We start from the raw sequence: 23,059 nt of genomic DNA, 5'->3' as shown, positions 1-23,059 counted from the left end.
CAATCTGCCTAAAAAAAGAAGGTCATGTACTTAAGGGACAATGTTTTGCAACAGGCAACATAACGCTTAGATGTGAACAAGAGCCATCAAATGAGATTTGGTTTGTTGAGCATATCTGAGCTACAAACTTCAAGCAGAAAAATCACTCAGGTGTGAACAGGGTCTTATGGAAGCAAAAAGGTCTTGTTCCCCTGGTGCAGACCTGATCAAAGATATGTCGAGGAGACTCATGCCACGTACACACGACCGGACTTTCCGGCAGAAAAGGTCAGACTGAATCATTTCATTGATTATATATGACGGACCTAGAAATAGAATGTTTTAAATCTGACAAAATCAATTCCTATCGGGAAAACCATTCGTCTATACGCTATTCCGGACGGACCAAATACTACACAAGGGCAGCTACTGGCTATCTAACATCTTTTCTAGTCCTGTCGTACGTAACCGGGTTACACACGATCAGACTTTGGTGTGATTGTGTGTATGCAAGTCAGTTTCAGAGGAAATCCGTTAGTAAAAACGCCAGTTCATTCTGAAGGAAAAAACGGTTGTGTGTACGCAGCATAAGGCACACAGTGCTTCAAATCTTTATAGGTCTCAAGGACAACGTCTAGATGGCTAAAGTATGACTGGTTTCAGTTTATAGGGGGGAAAAAAAAAAAACAAACAAACACACACACACACACAACCCTTGAGTATGTTGTATGTTTCAGTGTTGCTTGAACCTTTTATATATAGACAACTTGTACCTTACATTATTAAGCTTACTAGGATTAGAACATAAAACCAATTGTGTTCAGGAAATTAAAATGCATGCAAACACCAAAAGAAAGTGATGTACACAAAACAGACACCAATCCATTACATCAAGGCAGCATATATTTTCATTCTGTTGGAAGCCATTCCGTGAGGTGTGAAATGATGGTACACTAAATGTACACACAAACACTGATATCGTTCATAATTAAATGGAAGATAAATGACAAATAGCATTGCATGTGTAGATCCATGAGAGAACGTAGATCACCTGAGCCAACACTGAACATAAAACAGGTAATCCTACCAACCTAGACAAAACGTTTGACAAATAAGACCCTCAAGGGATCTCTTGAAGTGCACCATGTGTGGCTTGCTGTATGGCAGAAAGTTCTTAGTATAAAATAATAATGTTGGCTTCGGAAGCAGCCAAAAGAACCCCCTGTCCAGATCTGTCAAATGCTGTCTTGGTTATCCAAGTATTGTGCCGATTACTAGAAAACCACAACTCCACTCCATTTGTTGCATCTTCCCACACCCTCTCATCAGACACGGGTCATCTACAAAAAGTTCTGCAATAGCGGCACCTTGCAATCTGAATGAGCAAATACAGTTTAATCTTCTTTTGAACTATCAAAACTATGTAGCAGAGGCTCCATCCAAAACCATCTGCTACATTTGTATCATAGGCTCTTATTACGCAACTGCTGACAGAACTAAAAGATTATTCAATGAGAGATGTATGGCCAGCTATACTGGAAATCATATCAATGGACACAAGCAGGCATTAATCCTGTACAGCCTTTCAACCTTTTCAACACAGAGGAACCCTTGAAATAGTTCTCCAGTCTCGGGGAACCCCTGCTAAAAATTTGAAGTCTACAACTCATGATACAATATAGTGTGATGGTCAGTGAGAAGAATGGTCCTGACACTTGTGGTCATTGGGAAGAATTACCTTATAGATGGCTAAAATGATCAATGGTGCCAGTGGGAACTTATCAGAGGCAGAAATTGCCCAATGCTGAAGGAACCCCTAGCAACCTTTGGAGGAACCCTGGTTGAGAATCACTGATCTAGTAGAAATAATTACATTTAATGAAGATCTGACCTAGCTAAGCTCATGTTCAATGTCTAGAGTGCTACCTCCTCATTTACATAAACACACACGTTGGGTCCAACAATCTGAACATGCATGCTTATATTAAAGTGTTGCTAAACCCACAACAGTAAAATCAGTCTGTACATGCAATAAAGCATGCTGGTTATACTCACTGTGGAACCTAAGGGTTTAACCCTCTGCATTGTAAAAAGGCTGTTTGATCCCATCTTCTCTGATCCTCTTTTTGCTGTCCCTAAGCTACCTGCTGATAGTACAGAGCCTTAGGAGGCACTTAGCACATGCTCAATTTGGTGTGCATGTGAGCAGCACAGGGCCAATTGGCGCAGCCCAGACTCAAGAGTCAGAGGAGAAAGAAAACTCCTCCTACAAGCTTTAACCAGTGCTCAGCAAAAAAACTGATAGAAGTCACAAGACTGCTACTGCCAATGAGAAAAGGTACTTAGCAGTTTACAATTACTAAAATAATTGAAATTTCCATGTTCTGTGTACCGTGGGAGAACAGATATAGTGAATGCAGTATAGAGTATAGGATCACTGAGCCTGGGTTCACACATGTCAGGCTGCGGTTTGCCGTCCGGTGGTATTTTTCGCCGACTCAGGTGCAAATGACCTGAAATTGCACCTAAACTAGACCCTAAACAAAAAAAAAAAAAATAAATGCAAAGGACCCTTTCAAACCGCACCACAGCAGCCCCAGGCATGTGTGAACTGGCTCCATTGAAAGACGCTCACATTCACATGTTATGTGAATTGGATATAGTTGAAAATGCATCCAGTTTGCATATACGTGAACCCAGCCTGGAGTTTTGATAAGGAAAAATCTTGGGATAACAATAAAGGTGTGACCATCCTCTAAGGCCTTTTTTTTTTTTTTTAAGTGATATCTTGTCTATCAAAATTGTGCAATTCCAGCAATAAAAACCAAAACCATCACTAGCAGAGTGAAATCTTTTATCAGATTAGTGCATACTAGGGGCAGAGAATATACTGTCTACATTGGCATGCCCAGGGCAACATTACATAAATTTGCCAAAGATGGAACACAAACCTATACTTAGATAACAGTCAGACAATTAGTAGACAAGCAGCATGCACTTAATATAAAGCTTGACAATCATGCATAGCTCAATAGGCATGTATGGCAAAACGTTGCACACAGAACAAAAAATTATTGCATTTTATTATGGGATCAATTAAAATATTCAAGCATAAGGGTGGCTGTTTGTCAATGAAATGGCAACCATTCATTGCCAGCATCCTTCAAAACATAAGCCTTTCATCCAAACATATTACATAGCTGACACTTGTGTGACCAGTAAACCGTTGTTAATGCCATCTGTTTAGCTTTACCTATTGCGATCTAAACACACCAGCAGGTCTGGTCTATCCATCAGGGGATTGGTTATTATAAAATCCAGTAAGCTGATTGGTACATTCAGCCTGCCCATACATGGTTCAAATCTGGGCCAGTCCCTGCTGAACTGGCTGAGATTTGAAGAGATTATGTCCAGCCCAAGTGAACTCTTGAGATAATGGCTGGTTGAGCCTCCTTTGGCAGCAATGACTTCAAGCAAGCACATTCAGTAGCTCTGAATCAGGCCTGCACAACGTTCAGGAAGAATTTTTTGACCATTTCTCTTTACAAAGCCCCTTCAGCTCAGAAACATTTGTAGGATGCCTGGTGTTAGTGGCTCTTAAGGTCATTCCACAGCATCTCTATGGTGGTCCAGGCCGAGGCAGCAAAGCAAGCCCAAATCACGGAGGTCTCCTTCACCACTTAGTCTACAAACATCCCAAAGATTGACTGTGCCTTTATTGCACCCATACATAGTGCCGAGTATTCTTTCCAACTTTATCAGTCCACAAAACATTTGCCCAGGTGCTCTTTGGTAAACTATAGTCAATGAGCAATGTTGTTGGACAACAGCAGTTTCCTCTGTTCTGCCATGGGCACTATGCCTGTTCAAAGACATACATATGGTAGACTCATGAACACGGGCATTTGCAAGTTCCAGTGAGGTATTCAAGTATTTAGTAGTTACTTGTGTGTTCTTTAACTCAATGAGGATTGTACCCCGAGAGTCCTCTTGGCTGGGTGCCCACTTTTAGCAAGAGTAGCCACAGTACTAAACAGTCTCCATTTATAGAGAATTTGTCGTCTGATAGATGCCTAAAAACACAGATCTTTGTATCCCTTTCCAGGCATGTGTAGATCAACTACTCGATTGAAGGTCTTCAGAGTTCATTTTTGAGAGGCAAGGTTCAAATCAGCTAATGCTTCTTACGAACAGCAACCTTAAAATGGTTAAGACACTCAAAGTAGCTCTAAACGACAAACTCCTTTCATTAATTGGACTCCAGATGTGCACATTACTGATTCTAATTCACTTTCATTGAATTAGTCTATGAGCTCACTTTTAGATTTTTTTGCGATTACTGCCAATGACTATAGCCACTAGAAATAATCACCGCTCCCGGTAGAACCGGCTCACCAGGCGCCCCAGTGCAGGAATCAGATTTTTCCCACTGGTAATTGCTCTGGTACCGGTAGAGCTTTCCATGGGGGTCCTCAAACGCCAAGATGATAGATTAAGATACTGCCCAGTCTGGTTATCTTTTATAGCCGTACTGAATGGTCCAATACTGCAATGAAAGCAGAGTGATGGTGATGAGAGGTAACTAAAAATGGGTTTAATACATTTCCAACATTCTTGTTGGTGGCCTTTCATTTGTTTTCTGCAAACTGTCACGCTGTGTCTTCTGTGCAGGTTGCAACAGACGGTCCAATGCATAAAATGTGTACACTCCTTTAACTTGGTAATAAGCATGGATGTAATTTGTACACTTTCCTAGGCATGGCAGTACACTGGAAAGAGCACCGTTGCTTTGAATTATTACTGCATCAAAATTGTCATTATTAAAATAAAACCTAGCGAAGTTAGGCCCTGTGTACCCAGCTCTCCAAAAGACACCTCTGACCAATGAAATGCTGGTAGATCATTCATAAACCGTTACCAAGTTTTTACCGCTCCAACAGAATGAAATTTAGAAAAGGAATAAAGCCATTACACACTGAAGCACACAGCCTAGAACATCTACATATGGAGAATAAATCACCTCTGCTTCTCATAAAATAGCTCCGATGTTGTGTGGCTGTAAAAAAAAATTCATATTTATAAAAAGGTGAACAGCATTTACAAAGTGAAGGCCAAAACACTATAAGCATACCAACATGCATCTTAAACATGAAATCATTCTACTGTCCAGAATTTTTCATTTAATCTAGCCTCACAAAAAAAAAAAAATATTTAAAAAACACAAACCCATGCCCCCTAGGTGCTCAATAATGCTTGTATATGCATAAATGATAGCACTAGCAGACACTAAGGGCTCTTTCACACTTATGTTTTTTTCCTTGCAAGAAAAAGGAATTCCCTTTAAAGCCTTTGGGACTTTGTCACACAACTGTGCCACGGGTGAGAGGCGATTTGAAAAATCACACCAAAAACACAGCTCCCTATTGAAATGAATAGAAAAAGCACGGCAAAAAAAAAAACTAAATAAATAAATAAAAAAAAAACGGACCACATTTTAAATCATGTGTCCATTTTTCTCAGATGACGGCAACCCAAATAAAAAAAAAAAAACCCCCCACACACCAGAGTGAATCTGAAACATGTGTTTTTACTGCAATTTTACTAATCCCTCTTTTCTAACAGCAGACACTCAATGAAAAGTACCAACACATACATGATCATTGTCTAATCTGGACAAAAACAGCCAGATCAGGCAGCAGTCTTCATGCCTACTGGTAGCTACAACCTGATTGAAAGCCATTGGCATCATAGTTTAAAAAAAAAAAATAAATAAAAAAAAAAAAGGTGGAACTTCCACTTTAAGGACTCCTGACATGGCACATGGGGGGGGGGGGGGGGGGTGTGTTACCCAGCTCCCACCAAATTCTACTCTTCCCCCTTCCTCCCTGCAATCTTCTGGGACAAGTCACAGGTCCCAGACGATTAACTGGCCATTCAGAATGCGCAGCATAAATAGCTGCAAGCTGTCACAGACCGGTGCCCACACTTGCAATGACAGACACAGAAATGGGTAGAACTCTGCTTTAAAGGGAGAGAAAGGCAGTGACTGTCACCAGCTCGCTGCTCTGCCCCTCCAGCACTCACTAGAGCACCGGGCTGCGTCATGCTGAGAGGCTGAGCCAGCTGTCGATCAGGTATCTGGGTGGATCCCCACAGTCAGGAGGTTTCCACAGCCTAGAGCCAACAATGGGCTTTAGCCTGCTGTTGCCAGTCTGGGTCACAGGAGAGCACAAGTATACTCCTGTGACCAAGAATTATGACCAAAAAGCACATGCTTAAAAGCCAAAATAACTATAGTATAGTAAGGCTGTGAGCAGAAGCAACAGTGGTTAGCTTATAATGGACAAAGGGCTGATTTACTGAAGGAGTTTAGGATTTTCGATCCTGTACGGGAACAAAATGATGGTTGCTCTGGATACATTGCTTTAGAACCCATCCCATACATTAAGCCTCCAGGAAGTATACACACTTTATAAAATAACCCCAAGCTTGAATGATCAGTATGAGCAAGGGTTACAGAGACATGCAGAATGTGCAACTGTGATATGACACCAACCTGATCGGAGAATTCGGTCGAGCCTTTCCACACTAGGCGATTGCATCCGAACACGTGGACTTCCTGGTGAGGACACTTCTGAACTGACATCGGTGGAATCTTCCATAGTCAGGAAGAGGAGCTCCTTTACACACTTGTGACAGATGCTGTGCTGACATGGTAAAATCAAGGGATGTGTGTATAGCTCCTTGCAGGAAGGACACATAAGCTCTCGCTCAATATTTTTAATCACAGCCTGGAGGGGGAAGAAAAGAAAAAAAAAAAAAAAAAAAAAAAAAAAGGTTTCAGAATTGTAGTAAATAAATCACCTTGTTCCTAAAAGACAAAAAAAAGGTGCACATAGTACTTAAAGGGGTTGTAAACCTACGCGTTTTTCACCTTAATGCATCCTATGCATTAAAGTGGAAGTAAACTCCCCTATCGTTTTCAGCCAAGGAAGCTGCCATCTTTGCCACCGTTTAATCTTCAACTGCTATGGTGCTGCACATGTGATTCGTTATGACACTAGCCATTGGATGGTTTAATAGTTTGGCTGAGAGCACAGCCAATGTGCAGTTAGCATTCCCGGCACGCTTTTTTTTTTTTTTTTAACTGTTTAAAATCGATGGGTTTACTTCCACTTTAAAGGTGAAAACCCCCGGCAGTGACCCCCCCCCCCCCCCCGTTATACTTAGCCAAGCCCCAGAACTTGACCCTTGGGGACACGCTGTCTCTCTGCCCAGGGTTCTCAGCTCTTTATTGGATAGATTGATAGCAGTGCAGCCACTGGCTCCCGCTGCTGTCAATCAAATCCAGTGACGCGGGGGCCCAAATCCTGTATGTCCCCCGGGACATCTCTTCTCCTAGGGGGTTAACTGATGTGGGGAGGAGCCGCAGGGGGACCTGAGAAGAGGATGTTCGGGCCACTGCCAGAGGAGCTGCACAATGGAGGCAAGTATGATTTATTTGATTTTTTTAAACAAAATGAACCCTTACAGTCACTTTAAGCTGCATAAATTTAGTCATGCACTTTATCAAATTGATGTGCGGTCCAATCAAAACAATTCAATCTACAAAACTGAATAACCTTAGGCCTATACACACACGGGCAGAATGTCGGGAGACATTTGTCAGTACAAAAAAAAGCAAAAATACTGTCTGACATTCTGCCCGTGTGTATGAGTGGCTTCTGTCGGATGTGCATGCTGGAAAACTAGCATCCGACCGACTCCTGATCAGGGCTCTCCGCCAATGGCAGAGAGCTGATCGGAGTATTCTGGTGGGGCATCCCCCTGTCAGATAACAGCTCAGGAGGGGAGATCGCTGGAATAACCTTGCATGATTAATACATGCAACTCCTGACCTGAGTAGTCGGGTTTGCACAAGGAAAAGAAAAAAAAAAAAAACCCTGTAATGTGTACCTGGCTTCAACTTCCCTTCCAACTGATTTATACTCAATTTAGAACTAAGTTGATCAGCCATGGAGTATTATAAATTTTCCATAAAACAGCACTGCGATACTAAATTCATGAATACAATCATATTGCAATCAGATTAGGAGATTACATTGAGGAAACGGATGTAAACTACAAATTTATTGATTCTAATAAGCCATCTGTAGTTGATGACCCATTTTGGATCAGTATTCTACACATGGAGTGGATTTCAATCGGCAAAACAAAACCAGATTTGACACCATTATGGACTCCATTAATCCCTTAAGGGCCCATTCACACCAGACGTTGCGCTAGAATGCAGCTGCAGGGCTGTGGTGGGATGACAGCAGTGCCAATGTTATGGAGAAAGGTGTTTTGTAGTCCTATACTAGGGTGGCAACACTAATTCTACATAGTGTGGTGAGATGGAGAGGGTCTGAACAGCAATTTTCCAGTCTTGCCACAGATTCTCAATTGGATTTAGGTCTGAACTTTGACTGGGCCAGTCTAACATGAATATGCTTTGATCTAAACCAGTGGTTTTCAACCTGGGAGTTGAATGCCTATTTGCCAGAGGTAACTGAATTCTAGGCTGTTCCTGAAGCTCATGCTGCTCTTCCAGCCTTTTGCAGGCATCCAGCAGGGCTGTCCCTGGAGCCTGTGGCCGCCCATTCAGGCAAGGCTGTGGGACAGACCAGAGGTCAGCTGACTAGAGAGGAATGTGAAGCGGGAGGGACTGGAGGAGACCCAATCTCCTGATTTCGGCATAGGTGTCACTGCTACAGTTCTCAGATCAGATGACCTTGATCAAGAGCACCTAGGAAGGCTGATCAGAACTCCCCCCAGCACTGCCACTGATCCCATTTTTGCCCCCCCACCACCAATGCGCAAGAGAAGGAATAAAAATACATGGAAGGGAGAGGAAAAGGAGGGACATGAACAAAGGGGGGGGGGGGGGGGGGGAATTAAAAAAGGAAGGGGAGAGAGAAAAAATTAAGAAAGAACAAGAGGAGAACAAAGCGCAAGAGTGGCAACATCCTAAAATGTACCATAAGGGGCTTTAATACTGTATGAGTGGAAGGGTCTCCGGGGGCACTAAATGTATGTGGGTTAGGAGCACAAATTACTTGTCTTGCCTTGGGTGCCAACAACCCACACTATGAATATAATTTTACTGTTAAGGGTCCCCACAACTTAGGAAATGTTAGCAAGGGGTCATGGCACTAGAAAGGTTGAGAACAACTGATCTAAACCATTCCATTGTAGCTCTGGCTGTATATTTAGGGTCGTGTCCTGCTGGAAGGTGAATCTCCTCCCCAGTCTCAAGTCTTCTGCAGACTAAACAGGTCTTCTTCCAAGATTGCCCTGTATCTCCATCCATCTTCCCATCAACTGACCAGCTTCCCTGTCCATGCTGAAGAAAAGCATCCCCACAACATGATGCTGCCACCATGTTTCACGGTGGAGATGGTTTGTTCAGGGTGATGTGTAGTGTTAGTTTTCTTGACACACACACCGTTTTGCCTTTAGGACAAAGTTAAAATTTTGGTCTCCTCTCACCAGAGAACCTTCTTCCACATGTTTGCTGTGTCCCCCACATGGCTTCTTGCAGTCTGCAAACAGGACTTCTGATGGCTTTCTTTCAACAATGGCTTTCTTGTCACTCTTCAAAACCAGATTTGTGGAGTACATGACTAATACAGTAGTTGTCATGTGGACAGATTTTCCCACCCGAGTTGTGGATCTCTGTAACTCCTCCAGAGTTATCATGGACTTCTTGGCCGCTTTACCAATTAATGCTCTCCTTGCCTGACAGCCATGTCTTGGTAGGTTTGCAGCTGTACCATATCCCTTTCCATTTTCGGATGATAGATTGAACAGTGCTCTGTGAGACATTCAAAGCTTGGGACTTGAATTTTTTTTTTTAGAACCTAACTCCGCTTTAAACTTCTCCACACCTTTATCCTTGACCCATCTGGAGTGCTCATTGGCTTTCATGATGCGGTTTACTAAAGGCTATCCAACAAACCTCTGAGGGCTTCACAGAACAGCTGTTTTTATACAGAGATCAAATTAGACAGGTGGACTCTATTTACTAATTAGTTGACTTCTGAAGGCAATTGGTTCAACTAGAATTTTATTAGGGGTATCAAAGGGAGAAAAAAATAAAAAAAAAAAAGTAAAACCATTTACCATTTTCCTTCCACTTCAATTATGTGCCACTTATTGGGACTTTATGTGATAGACCAACACAAACGTTTACGTTTTTGGTTGTAAGATGAAATTTCAAGGGGGTATGAATACTTTCAAGGCACTGTATATGTGGCCCCACAGAAGACAACCCTTCCAATTTACTTTTGTCACTTTAAAGTTGAATTTTAGGCGCAAAAACATAAATATATTTCTCAAGAGCCACAAAGAAAATAAAATCTACTTTATGTGCACTAAAGGTCTTTGCAAACGCAGATATTACCTTGTAAAAAGGTAGCTGTCAGATCACTGTGCTGGACATAACCTGTGCAGAGGGCAGAGCTGTTGGAAGGACCCAGCAAGTTCCACCCACTAAAGAGGGCAGATACAATACCAGTCACCCTGCACACAGAGAGAGCAGAAATCGCCTACAGATGCAGTTTTACATTGAATTATTGCATAGATTTAGAAGAACTACACAAGCACTCCTAAGATTTTAAGAATATGCATATGCCTCTTGTTTTTAGAGGATATTGACATATCCAGGAGTCTAACAAAAGATAACATTTACCAACAAGTACAAAGTGCAGGTACCCTGATGTGCCTGCACATGCAGTTCTCAGTACCTCCCCTTTCCTCCAAATGGACGTTGGCTGCATGGACCCCCCACACACGCACACACACACACACACTTGTGTGGGTCCGCTCCAGGATGCATGTGTAGGTCTGTGCAGCTGATAGTCTGTATTTGGGTACAGATTGTTATGCCCATGTGAATAAGGGGATAAATATGTAATGGGGTAATCACTATAATAGCTATTCGCCTAGTATGAAAACAAGCAAGAAAGGTCATTACTAAAGGTGTGCCAGAAACAGAACCTAGCAGCTGTACATGGTGGGCCAGGTTCCATGGCCCCAAAGTACCCTTCCTTTCCTTGTGTTTCCACTGTCCTAGTGCTCCAGAGCCTCCAAAAATGATAGGTAGTCAGAAGATTAGATGCATAATTTACGCCCCTGGAACACCTGAAGATGCTCCTTGGATTCTGGGCCTCTGTTTGCATCTGAGCAAGTGTCACTTATTTCTATTACAAGGAATGTAAACATCCCTTTAAATAGAAGAAGAAAAAAAAAACTCATGACAGGACCTCTTAAATATAAGATCTGGGTTCAAAAAGGACCTCAGATCTCATATTTACACTAAAATGCAAAAAATAAATAATTAAAATAAAATAGGCCCTTTAAAAGCTATGGGCGGATGTGACGTTTTGACGTCGCTCCCGCCCTGCAATTGTATGGAGAAAAATGGGGGCCATTTTTCCCTCAGTGGTCTCCATACCCAGGAAGGAGAAGGATCCGATCACTTCCACTGCTTACCACTCCCGCCGCCAATAAAAGTGATCTCATGTCAAATCTGCCACAGAGACCACCATTATCAGAAACTGGACTGCCTGCTGAAGTAGAAGATATCAGGGTTATGTCACCATGTGGCAGTCCGGAAGTGGTTAAAAAGGGGAGGTTTTTTTCTTTTGTTTTTGTTTTTAACGCTTACATGATTACTCTTTTTGTGTGCGTCTCTCCATTATAAAAAAACAAAAAAAAAAACGAATCTTTGACGATACCTAGGAGCACCAGCAAATCATAACTAAACGGAAAGAACATGGCAACAGCAAAGAGACGGCCGCACACCAAAACTCAAGGACTGGGCAAGGAGGGCATTAATCAGAGAAGCAGCACAGAGACCTAAGGTAACCCTGGAGGAGCTGCAGAGTTCCACAGCAGAGACTGAAGTATCTGTACGCTCCATAGAGTTGAGCTTTATGGCAGAGTGGCCATAAACGTATGGAGGAAGCTGCTCTGGTCTGATGAGCCTAAAAATTTAACTTTGGCCATAAAAAAAAAAAAAAAAAAAAAAAAACCCCACACCATGTCTGGCGCAAACCCAATACCATCACCACAGTGAAATATGGTGGTTGCAGCATCATGCTGTGGGGATATTTTTCAGCAGTCGGGACTGGGAAACTAGTTAGAGTTGAGGGAAAGATGGATGGTGCCAAATACAGGGATATTCTTTAGAAAAACCCGCACCACTCTGTGTGATTTGTGTCTAGGACGGAGGTTCCCCTTCCAGCAGGACTATGACCCCAAACACACTAACGCAACATTTGATTGGTTTAAGGGGAAACATGTAAATGTGTTAGAATGGCCTAGTCAAAGCCCAGACCTCAAGCCAATAGAAAATCTGTAGTCAGACTTAAAGATTGCTGTTCACAAGCGCAAACCATCCAACTTTAAGAAGCTGGAGCAGTTTTGAAAGGAGAAACAGGCAAAAATCCCAGTGGTAAGATGTGGCAAGCTCATAGAGACTTATCCAAAGCGACTTGGAGCTGTGATAGCCGCAAAAGGTGGCTCTACAAAGTATTGACTTTAGGGGGGTGAATAGTTACGCACATTGAACTTTTGTAATTTTGTCCCATTTGTTGTTTGCTTCACAATAAATAAAAAATAATAAGCCACACACACACCTTCAAAGTTATGGGCACTTTCTGTAAATTAAATGATGCAAATCCTCAAACAATCCATGTTAATTCCAGGTTGTGAGGCAACACAAAAAATGCCTTGAGCCTAAGGCCTCTTTCACGCGGGACGGATCAGTAATGATCCACCCCGTGATGATCCGCTCGCTCAGCGGGGGATCGCTCCGTTGTCCCCGCTGAGCCGGCTGCGGACAGGGCGGTCTCCGCACACTGTGCAGGGACCGCCCTGTCAGCTCTCCGTTCTCCTCTATGGGGATCGGATGAGCACGGACCGTGTGTCTGTGTTCATCCGATCCGCTCTGCAGACGGATAGAAAAATAGGATTTTCCTCCGTCTGCAGAATTGGACTGTTGCGGAGGCGGAGGAAATCGGATGTTCATCCGCAGACACCCGATATTCCATAGGGATGAATGTATGCCCGTATTTCATCCGCAAACGGATGGATGAAATACGGACATATCATCCGCATGTGCGAAAGGGGCCTTAACATCCACTTTAACCTTTGGAATAAAACAATTATTGCACAAATGGATGAAAAAGAAAATAATGTTTAATAAATGAGTGGTCAGGCAACTGCCATCTGTCCACTGAAGGCAGGGGTGGAGCCTAGTGTCGAAAATCTGCTTCTACAGGACTGCTGAGAGAACATGTGACAGCAAGACCCAGTGAAGGGGCCACTGTCAATCAACTGCTCTGATCTGCCTCATGAAGCAGTGCTGCCTGTGACATAGGCACAGTAACCAGACATCTCAATTCTCCCGCATTTGGGTGTGGGCTCCTGATCCCCCGCAAGTGCCAGGTGATCTCCCGGTTGCACCTGTCACTCAGTCACAGACAGAGCAGCCCGAGCGGCCGAATGGAGTACGGCTGCTCCGTCTGTGGCAGAGTGACAGGAGGTGCTCCCCTCCCTTCTCCCCCACAGCGGTCGGAGCCGAGTGGGGAGGAGAGAGAGAGAGGAAAAAAAAAAACACACACACACACACACACACACACACACACTTGGCTGTGCTGTGACAAAAGTCCACCCTCCTCCTAAACCAACTTGTGTGATAGACAGAACACTGCATCACATGAGTTGCTCTAGGAGGGCGGGACTTGTCACAGCGTGGCCAAGGTTTTCACACTGAATTCTGAGACACAGCAGGGGATGCCTGCTGCGTGTAATCCAGGCGATGGGCATGGTAAGGCTGCAATGATGGGCACGGTAAGGCTGCATTTAATTGGGGGGGGGTGTTCAACAGCAGCGCAAAACCTCCCTGAAATTAGTTTTTGCAGGTTGGGATATCTGAGTAAGCCATAAAGCCTTTCCCTTTCCCTCCCCCCCCCCCCACATGTATTCAGAGATGGCCTTTTATATACACCACTGTTGTAAAGTGTGGCTAGCAGTTAAACCCACTTGGTTACAATGAGCTTGTCCATAGAAATATAGAAACTCAGCCAGCCCTGTCCCTGCTGAACCAGCTGAGATTCAATCCATCTATAGCCGGTGTTCTGAAATATAGAGTCCGGCCATCTAAATGTATCCTCCCCGTACTGGGAAGGCGCAGTGCTTGCGCAGTATGGAGCAGAAGGAGATTTGGAAAATCTCCGAAGATTAACGGCGCCTGCGCCATGTATCGAGGTGCAAGCCCCACCATCAAAGTGGACATAGGGCTGCACATATTAGAGGGCCCCTCGCAGGCTCACTTCCCTTGCCACGCTTTGGGCATGGCCTCGCTGTGCTCGGCTCTTTTTATTCTAACTCTATGTCCACTTGGATGGTGGGGCTAGAACCTGGACTCATGGCGCAGGCACCGTTCATCTTTGGCTATTTTTGGAATCTGTGTGTGCCGTCTACTGTGCATGTGTAGTACACAGTGGATACAATCCGATGGGGGACTCTATACGACAGGACACTGGCTTTAGCCTTCACCATGTTGGAGCTTCACCTGTCTGCATTTCTCCCCAGGGGCCCCTGTCCAAACTGACAGTTTTCTATTATGGAACATCAGAAGATATAGGCTTTCAAGAACAACCCAGAGAACTTCAAACAGATTTGTAGCGATTCCCATACCCAGATATTGGGTCATTGACTCATTTGTTCTCTCAAATAAGTCAGTCAGTCAATAAACAGCACTATACAGGACTTTTGCACAATGTTATGTATTGCGGTGAACAGGTTTAAAAAAGGAAACTAGAGGCGAGCCACCATAAAAAAAAATAAAAAAAATAAAAAAAAATTAAAAAAAAAAAAAAAAAAAAAAAAAAACCCCCCCCCCCCCCCAAAAAACAATTATATGGATCGATATAAAAAGCTGAAAGTTTTGGCTACAGTGGAGAATTGTTAAAAACCCTGTTGGGTTTTTATGGCTTCCATTAGTGTGGTGGAGGTTCTGAATAAGGTTAGCACTGATCGCCTGTTAAATAAAATAAAAGCCAATACCAGTACTCGTGCACAAGTACTTGCTGATATTGAGCACCGATAAAATGTATGGGCACAAATCACACTAAAAAGAATTGCATGCGATTTGAACAGGAACGTGGTGAAATTCCTGTTCAAATTGCAATTGATTCTTTGCCTTGATTTGCGCCTATTCATTTTGCATGGACTCACACTGCGCCACAAATGGTATCTGAGCATTCACATGAGTACAAGCACTCATGCAAATTCTTAGTATCGGCACTGACACCAGTATTGGTACAATGCTCGTTCTGCTTAAACAAAATACTGTACTGTCAAAGCTCTCTACTGCCCAGGCGGGTACCCTGGGAGAATCGGCTTAAAGCAGAGCTCCACCCAAAAAGGTGAAAGCTCCGCTTGTCTGCTCCCCTCCCCCGCCACATTTGGTCAGGAGTCAAGTCCCTATGCTAGAGCTTGGGTGTTTATTGTAAAAGCAAAAAAACAAAGGCCTTTAATCATGGATCCAAATTCTTCATAAACTGTGCTCAATCAGTAATGCTGGTAGTCTGCTGATGAAGGGGATTTGTGTAGAATCCCCAAAATAAGTTGGGTGTCAACTTTTGATGGATCCTTTTGTGACAAGTAGTAATACTAGAACAATACCCATAGCTTGGCATTCTCCTAATTATACTCTATACAGGTTACTAGTTCTGTCTGTACCCCGCCCCCCACTGGGGAAATGCATCTTCTCCATCGGTCCTGTTGACCATGTTTTCCAGTATAGAAAGTGATGGTTAAAAAACCCACAAAAGTTTAGGAGTAGAGAGGGAGGAACTCCCCTTAGGAGCGCCAGTTTCTGCTGCAATTGTGCAAGAAGGGAATTCCCCTTGCTTTGGTAAGATTTCCTTTCACTTTCCCATTGTGTCTCTGGAAGGGATTTTACTTAAAAAGCAAAAGTTTTAGTTTTGAGTGGAGAGGGATTAGAATACCTGTCATTTAGGATTGCTGTCTTTGCCCCAGTTAGGTCTCTTTCACACATGCGGACATGATGTACATATTTCATCCACCCGTTTGCGGATGAAATACGGGCATACATGCATCCCTATGGGATAGCGGGTGTCTGCAGATGAACATGGACAGACGGTCCGTGTTCATCCGATCCCCCATAGAGGAGAACGAAGAGCTGACGGAGCGGTCACGGCACAGTGTACCGGGACCGCCCTGTTATCCGCCGGCTCAGCGGGGACAACGGAGCAATCCCCGCTGAGCAAGCGGATCATCGCGGGGTGGATTATTACTGAAGGAGAAGGGAAAAAAAAAAAAAGGCAGTGGTTAGAGCTAGTGATGCACCAAAATGTCGGCCCATCAAGAAATTAAATTGGTGGGAAAAAAAAAAAATGATATTGTATGCGCACAAAATGGAAATTTTGTTGCCAAAACCAAAAAATCCATGATGCACTTAGAGGGAGAGGGAGAGGGAGAGGGAGAGGTTCTATATATACACACACTATCTTTAATTAAGATCATGAATGTAAATGACTGAAATGTATTGCCTGCCTTTTTTTTTTTAAAAAGTGCCAATAATGGCTGCAGAAAATGCATGCAACTTTGCTGCACTTTTACAGTGCTTATGATGTTTTCCCATAGGTCAGGTGACTCAAAATGCAAAATAAAAAAAACGCGCATTTTTGCTGCGTTTTCAATTTGTTTCAATGGGGAGTCGCATGCTATTCCGTACCTGAAAATACCAGGAAGTTTTGTTGCTTCTTTGCAGCTGAAAAGTGGCAAGGAAATGAAAAAAATAAAAAAATCCTGCTGGGTAGGATTAAAGCGAACATATTGCTTTGCCCTACAAAACGCATAACCCAAAATAAAAAATAGGAAGGAGGACAGGAATAAAAGCAAGTAGAGGGCACATTGTTCTAATTTATTTTTTATTACCAAAGAGAAGAGCTGACTTGTTTATTTACAACAGGTTAACAAGACTACACCACAAACTCCTGGAAGTAGGCACCAAATGTAGGCCCAGCAGTTGGAATAAATCACATTACAGAGTAGATGCATGATGGGGGACTGTCTCCTTCAATTACACAGATGCACAGAGGAGAGTGAATTACGGTCTGGCTGAGCGAATTAGGAGAAAGCTCTGGCCTGTAGTTAATCATTCGGAAGGGGCGTTTTGTCTGCACATTTAGGACTTCTGTGGGAAAAGAACTAAAATGAGCACACGTTCTAGAGAAAGCCATAGACAGCAGACAGGGCCTGCCCTGCCGTAGGAAGTACAGTATAATCAACTTCATTTTGCTAATCCCAGCTTGCCATTGTAAAAAGAAAATGGTACGAAGGTCAAATTAATTAGATCTCATGTCATGGATCATGTCAATTCATTTTCTTTTTACATAAGGCGTCAAAAAAAAAAAAAAAAACTCAACATTAAACATGCTGCAATCACAGGACACGTCGCTCCAAAGTAGCTCCTGAACTATTTACAGGCGACATGTTTCCCGCGATTGCAGCACGAAAACGTGATGCAATCTCGCACCGGGATTTGAGGCTTCATTCAAATGAATGGCATCTCAAATGAGAGTTGCACATTTTCTCATTCATACCTCAGCGCTGTCAAATCGCTGGCAGATATGCGGCAAAACGCTGAAGCGTGAAGGCAGCCTCACAGCTGTCAAAGGGAAGGGAAAAAAAATAAAAAATAAATAAAAATAAAAAAGGAAGAGCAGCCGGCAAAGTTTATTGCAACATTGTTTCTCATCTCAGCGCTGAGCAATGTATCATTTGGTTCTTTTCAAACGGGATGAAATTTCGGTCTGCAAATGAGGTCAGTTTTACCACTTAGAGTAGACCATAGGACCAATCTGCGGCCCTCCAGCTGCTGCGGAGCTACAATTGCCATCATGCCTCTGCATTTGGGAGTCATGCAAGCGTGCAATGCTTCTTGGGACATGTAGTTCCACAGCTGTAGGGCCACAGGTTGAGCACATGACTTAGACCAAGGCCTCTTTCACATGGACAATCTGCTCAGGTCTGCCTGTCAGTTTTTCAGGCGGACCTGAACGGATGCTCCATAGACAATCGGATGTAAGCGGTGACATGTCCGCTAACATCCGACCCGCTCCGATCCGAAAAAGGAAAAACCTACTTTTCCATCCGTCATTGGACGACGACGGACACTGCGGTCCGTTTTCACCCGATCTCCCATAGGGGAGAGCGGCGCTCCGACAGGTCCATCCCTGCGCAGCGTGCAGAGACAGACCTGTCATCTTCCTGCTCCGCGGAGATCGACTAAGCGATCCCTGCTGAGCAAGCGGATATCCATGGGGCGGATCAGCACTGATCCGCCCCGTGTGAAAGGACCCCAAGCCTTTTGCTGACACTTGTTGCTTACAAGTTAAAAATCTGTATTTTTTGCTAGAAAATTGCTTAAAACCCCCAAACATACTTTTTATTAGACTAAAATGGCAGTCGTTGCAATATTTTATGTCACACTATTTGTGAAGCGGTCTTACAAGTGCAATTTTTTGGGGGGGGGGGGGGGGAGAGACACTTAAAAAAAATTAATATATATATATAAATAAATATATATATATATATATATATATATATATATATATATATATATATATATATATATATATATATATATATATATATATATATATATATATATATATATATATATATATATATATATATATATATATATATATTTTTTTTTATATTATGCAAAGTGGTCGGCGGGAAGCTTCAGAATAGCAAAGACGTTTTTATTACAAAATTATGTGAGCAGACTGCAGTTCCTAAGGATTTAGAGATGTTCTGTAAGGCTACCGTATATACTCGAGTATAAGCCGAGATTTTCAGCCTCTTTTTTGAGGCTGAAAGTGCCCCCCTCGGCTTATACTCGAGTCATCGCTGTCTGCCCGCTCGATCAGCGTGTCGAGCAGACAGACAGCGGCCATTCTATAATTCAAAAGCCGCGCCTCCGGCTCCGCCTTCGCCTGTGATAGGCGGAACACTGAATTTCCCAGCAGCCTGTGTTCCGCCTATCACGGACATCGTCTCATCCTCGTACTACGGACGAGGATGAGACGATGTCCGTGATAGGCGGAACACAGGCTGCTGGGAAATTCAGTGTTCCGCCTATCACAGGCGAAGGCGGAGGCGCGGCTTTTGAATTTTACAATGGCCGCCGAGGCGCCGACGAAGAGCGGCGATCCTGGCAAGGCACGGGACGGAGGCAAGGCAAGGCAAGGCACGGGACGGGACGGAGGCAAGGCACGACACGGGACGGAGGCAAGGCACGGGACGGAGGCTCGGGACACACACACACACACACAGGGATGGATGGATGGATGGACACACACACACACAGGGATGGATGGATGGATGGACACACACACACACAGGGATGGATGGATGGATGGACACACACACACACACACACACACACACAGGGATGGATGGATGGATGGACACACACAGGGATGGATGGATGGATGGACACACACACACACACACAGGGATGGATGGATGGATGGACACACACACACACACACAGGGATGGATGGATGGATGGACACACACACACACACACAGGGATGGATGGATGGATGGACACACACACACAGGGATGGATGGATGGATGGACACACACACACACACACACAGGGATGGATGGATGGATGGACACACACACACACACACACAGGGATGGATGGATGGATGGACACACACACACACACACACAGGGATGGATGGATGGATGGACACACACACACACACACACAGGGATGGATGGATGGATGGACACACACACACACACACACAGGGATGGATGGATGGATGGACACACACACACACACACACAGGGATGGATGGATGGATGGACACACACACACACACCCACAGGGATGGATGGATGGATGGACACACACACACACCCACAGGGATGGATGGATGGACACACACACACACACACCCACAGGGATGGATGGATGGATGGACACACACACACACACACACACACCCACAGGGATGGATGGATGGATGGACACACACACACACACACACACACACCCACAGGGATGGATGGATGGATGGACACACACACACACACAGGGATGGATGGATGGATGGACACACACACACACCCACAGGGATGGATGGATGGATGGACACACACACACACCCACAGGGATGGATGGATGGATGGACACACACACACACACCCACAGGGATGGATGGATGGATGGACACACACACACACACACACACACACACACAGGGATGGATGGATGGATGGACACACACACACACACACACACACACACACAGGGATGGATGGATGGATGGACACACACACACACACACACAGGGATGGATGGATGGATGGACACACACACACACACACACACAGGGATGGATGAATGGATGGACACACACACACACACACACACAGGGATGGATGGACGGACACACACACACACACAGGGATGGATGGACGGACACACACACACACACACAGGGATGGATGGACGGACACACAGGGATGGACGGACACACAGGGATGGACGGACACACAGGGATGGACGGACACACAGGGATGGACGGACACACAGGGATGGACGGACACACAGGGATGGACGGACACACAGGGATGGACGGACACACAGGGATGGACGGACACACAGGGATGGACGGACACACAGGGATGGACGGACACACACAGGGATGGACGGACACACACAGGGATGGACAGGCATGTCTCACCCTCGGCTTATACACGAGTCAATAAGTTTGCCAGTTTTTTTGGGGGTAAATTGGGGGCCTCGGCTTATATTCGGGTCGGCCTATACTCGAGTATATACGGTACTTTCACACTGGGACAGTGGCGGTGATAGCAGTAAAGCTCTGCTCATTTTAGCGGCGCTTTACTACTATTATAGGTGGTTTTGGGCGGTAGCGAGGCGCTTATCCCCCAAGAAGGTGTTAAGGGATTAAAAGCCTGTGATGCTGCGCTTGAGAAGTGCTTTTCAGGCACTTCGGAAGCAGTGTCTATTCATTCCAATGGGCAGGGGCGGCTTGGGAGTGGTGTATACCCCATCCCAAAGATGCTGCTTGCAGGACTTTCCCATCCTGCAAGCACACTGCCCCAGTGTGAAAGCTTGAGAGGCAGTTTTCAGATGCTTTACATGCCTTATTTTTTAGCGCTAAAATGCCTTAAAACTGCCTCAGTGTGAAAAGGGTCTAAAGAAGAGAGAGTGCAAACCTGGTCACTAACTTCAAGAAACGACTTACCTCTGCTTGCCAACAAGGGTTTCTCCACCAAGTCATGTTCTGCTTGGGGATCAAATACTTATTTTACTCACCAATACCGCAACTTAATTCATAGCATTTGTTTTTTGGTTGATTTGGTCTCCATCATTTAAAACAAAAAAAAAAAACACACAAACACACACACCTATGTTAAACGCTTCATTTCTATGTAAGTGAGCAAACTTCCAAAATCTGCAGGGGATCAAAAGTTTCTCCACTGTTCATGGTGATCATATCCCCACTTAAAAATGTGCCACACACACAGTTGAGCCATCCAGTAAAAGGTGGAGCAACATAGCCACATGGATCCCAACAATATCGTAAACATTCCTCATGAGCAATACTTCTTTCAACGCACTTTAAGGCTGGGTTCACACCGCTGCGGGGGGAGAACCGGATGCGATTCGCACAGCAAATCACATCCGATCTCCGTAGCGCTGCGAGTTCAGCCATACAGATAGTATGGCTGAACTCGCAGCGGTCCCGCAGCAAACTCGCACGGGACCCTTTTTTGGGTCCGCAACGGAATCGGATCGCATGGGGGTTCACACCATGCGATCCGATTCCTGTGCGAGTCGGCAGATCGCACTGCGATATGCCGACGGATCTGGGGGTGTCATTAACATAACATTGACACCCCCAGCCGTCCGCATAGGGCAGTGTGAACTGCCGGCGGGAGGTATGCGATGCGGGAAAACACCGCGGATTCGCGGCGTTCCCGCATCGCAGCAATGTGAACCTAGCCTAAGGCTGGGTTCACACTGCTGCGGGGGGAGATCCGGATGTGATTCGCACCGCAAATCACATCCGATCTCCGTAGCGATGCGAGTTCAGCCATACAGATAGTATGGCTGAATTCGCATCGCTCCCGCAGCAAACTCGCACGGGACCCTTTTTTTGGTCCGCAACAGAATCGGATCGCATGGGGGTTCACACCATGCGATCCGATTCCTGTGCGAGTCGGCAGATCGCACTGCGATATGCGGACGGATCTGGGGGTGTCATTAACATATCATTGACACTCCCAGCCGTCCGCATAGGGCAGTGTGAACTGCCGGCGGGAGTCATGCGATGCGGGAAAACGCTGCGGATTTGCGGCGTTCCCGCATCGCAGCGGTGTGAACCCAGCCTAAGGCTGGGTTCACACCGCTGCGATGCGGGAACGCCGCAAATCCGCAGCGTTTTCCCGCATCGCATGACTCCCGCCGGCAGTTCACACTGCCCTATGCGGACGGCTGGGAGTGTCAATGATATGTTAATGACACCCCCAGATCCGTCCGCATATCGCAGTGCGATCTGCCGACTCGCACAGGAATCGGATCGCATGGTGTGAACCCCCATGCGATCCGATTCTGTTGCGGACCAAAAAAAGGGTCCCGTGCGAGTTTGCTGCGGGAGCGATGCGAATTCAGCCATACTATCTGTATGGCTGAACTCGCATCGCTACGGAGATTGGATGTGATTTGCGGTGCGAATCACATCCGGATCTCCCCCCGCAGCAGTGTGAACCCAGCCTAAAGAAGACAAACATGTATCTACATTCAAGAGTTCAGGTTTTGCGGGCCGAGTTTGCATTGACGGCATGCGTCAAAAAAAAAAAAAAAAAGTGACCGGGGGGGGGGGGGGGTGTTGGGGGGAGAATAATATAATAAAAAAATAAACGCATTTTTTTGGACCG

At 44.9% G+C, this 23,059-nt stretch overlaps 1 protein-coding gene across 3 annotated transcripts in view; it reads right to left on the bottom strand.

Moving 5' to 3' along the window:
• TRIM36 (tripartite motif containing 36) overlaps positions 1-23,059 on the bottom strand; it is a 119,699-nt gene that overhangs the window by 35,391 nt on the left and 61,249 nt on the right. For 2 of the 3 annotated variants that reach the window (XM_077462259.1, XM_077462256.1), the window contains exons 2-3: positions 6,536-6,770; positions 5,000-5,035 (exon numbers count right to left, since the gene is read on the bottom strand). In XM_077462259.1, coding sequence (XP_077318385.1) covers positions 5,000-5,035; positions 6,536-6,770 — 271 coding nt within the window. The remainder of the gene's footprint in view (positions 1-4,999; positions 5,036-6,535; positions 6,771-23,059) is intronic. The other variant, XM_077462257.1, reaches the window with a different exon arrangement.

Source organism: Lithobates pipiens, unplaced genomic scaffold (assembly GCF_037356315.1).
Source record: "Lithobates pipiens isolate NorthernLeopardFrog02 unplaced genomic scaffold, aLitPip1_a1.2 Scaffold_3, whole genome shotgun sequence".
Taxonomy (NCBI): Eukaryota; Metazoa; Chordata; class Amphibia; order Anura; family Ranidae; genus Lithobates; species Lithobates pipiens.
The sequence above is the reverse complement of the archived record's forward strand: the minus strand, read 5'-3'. Positions and strand labels throughout refer to the sequence as shown.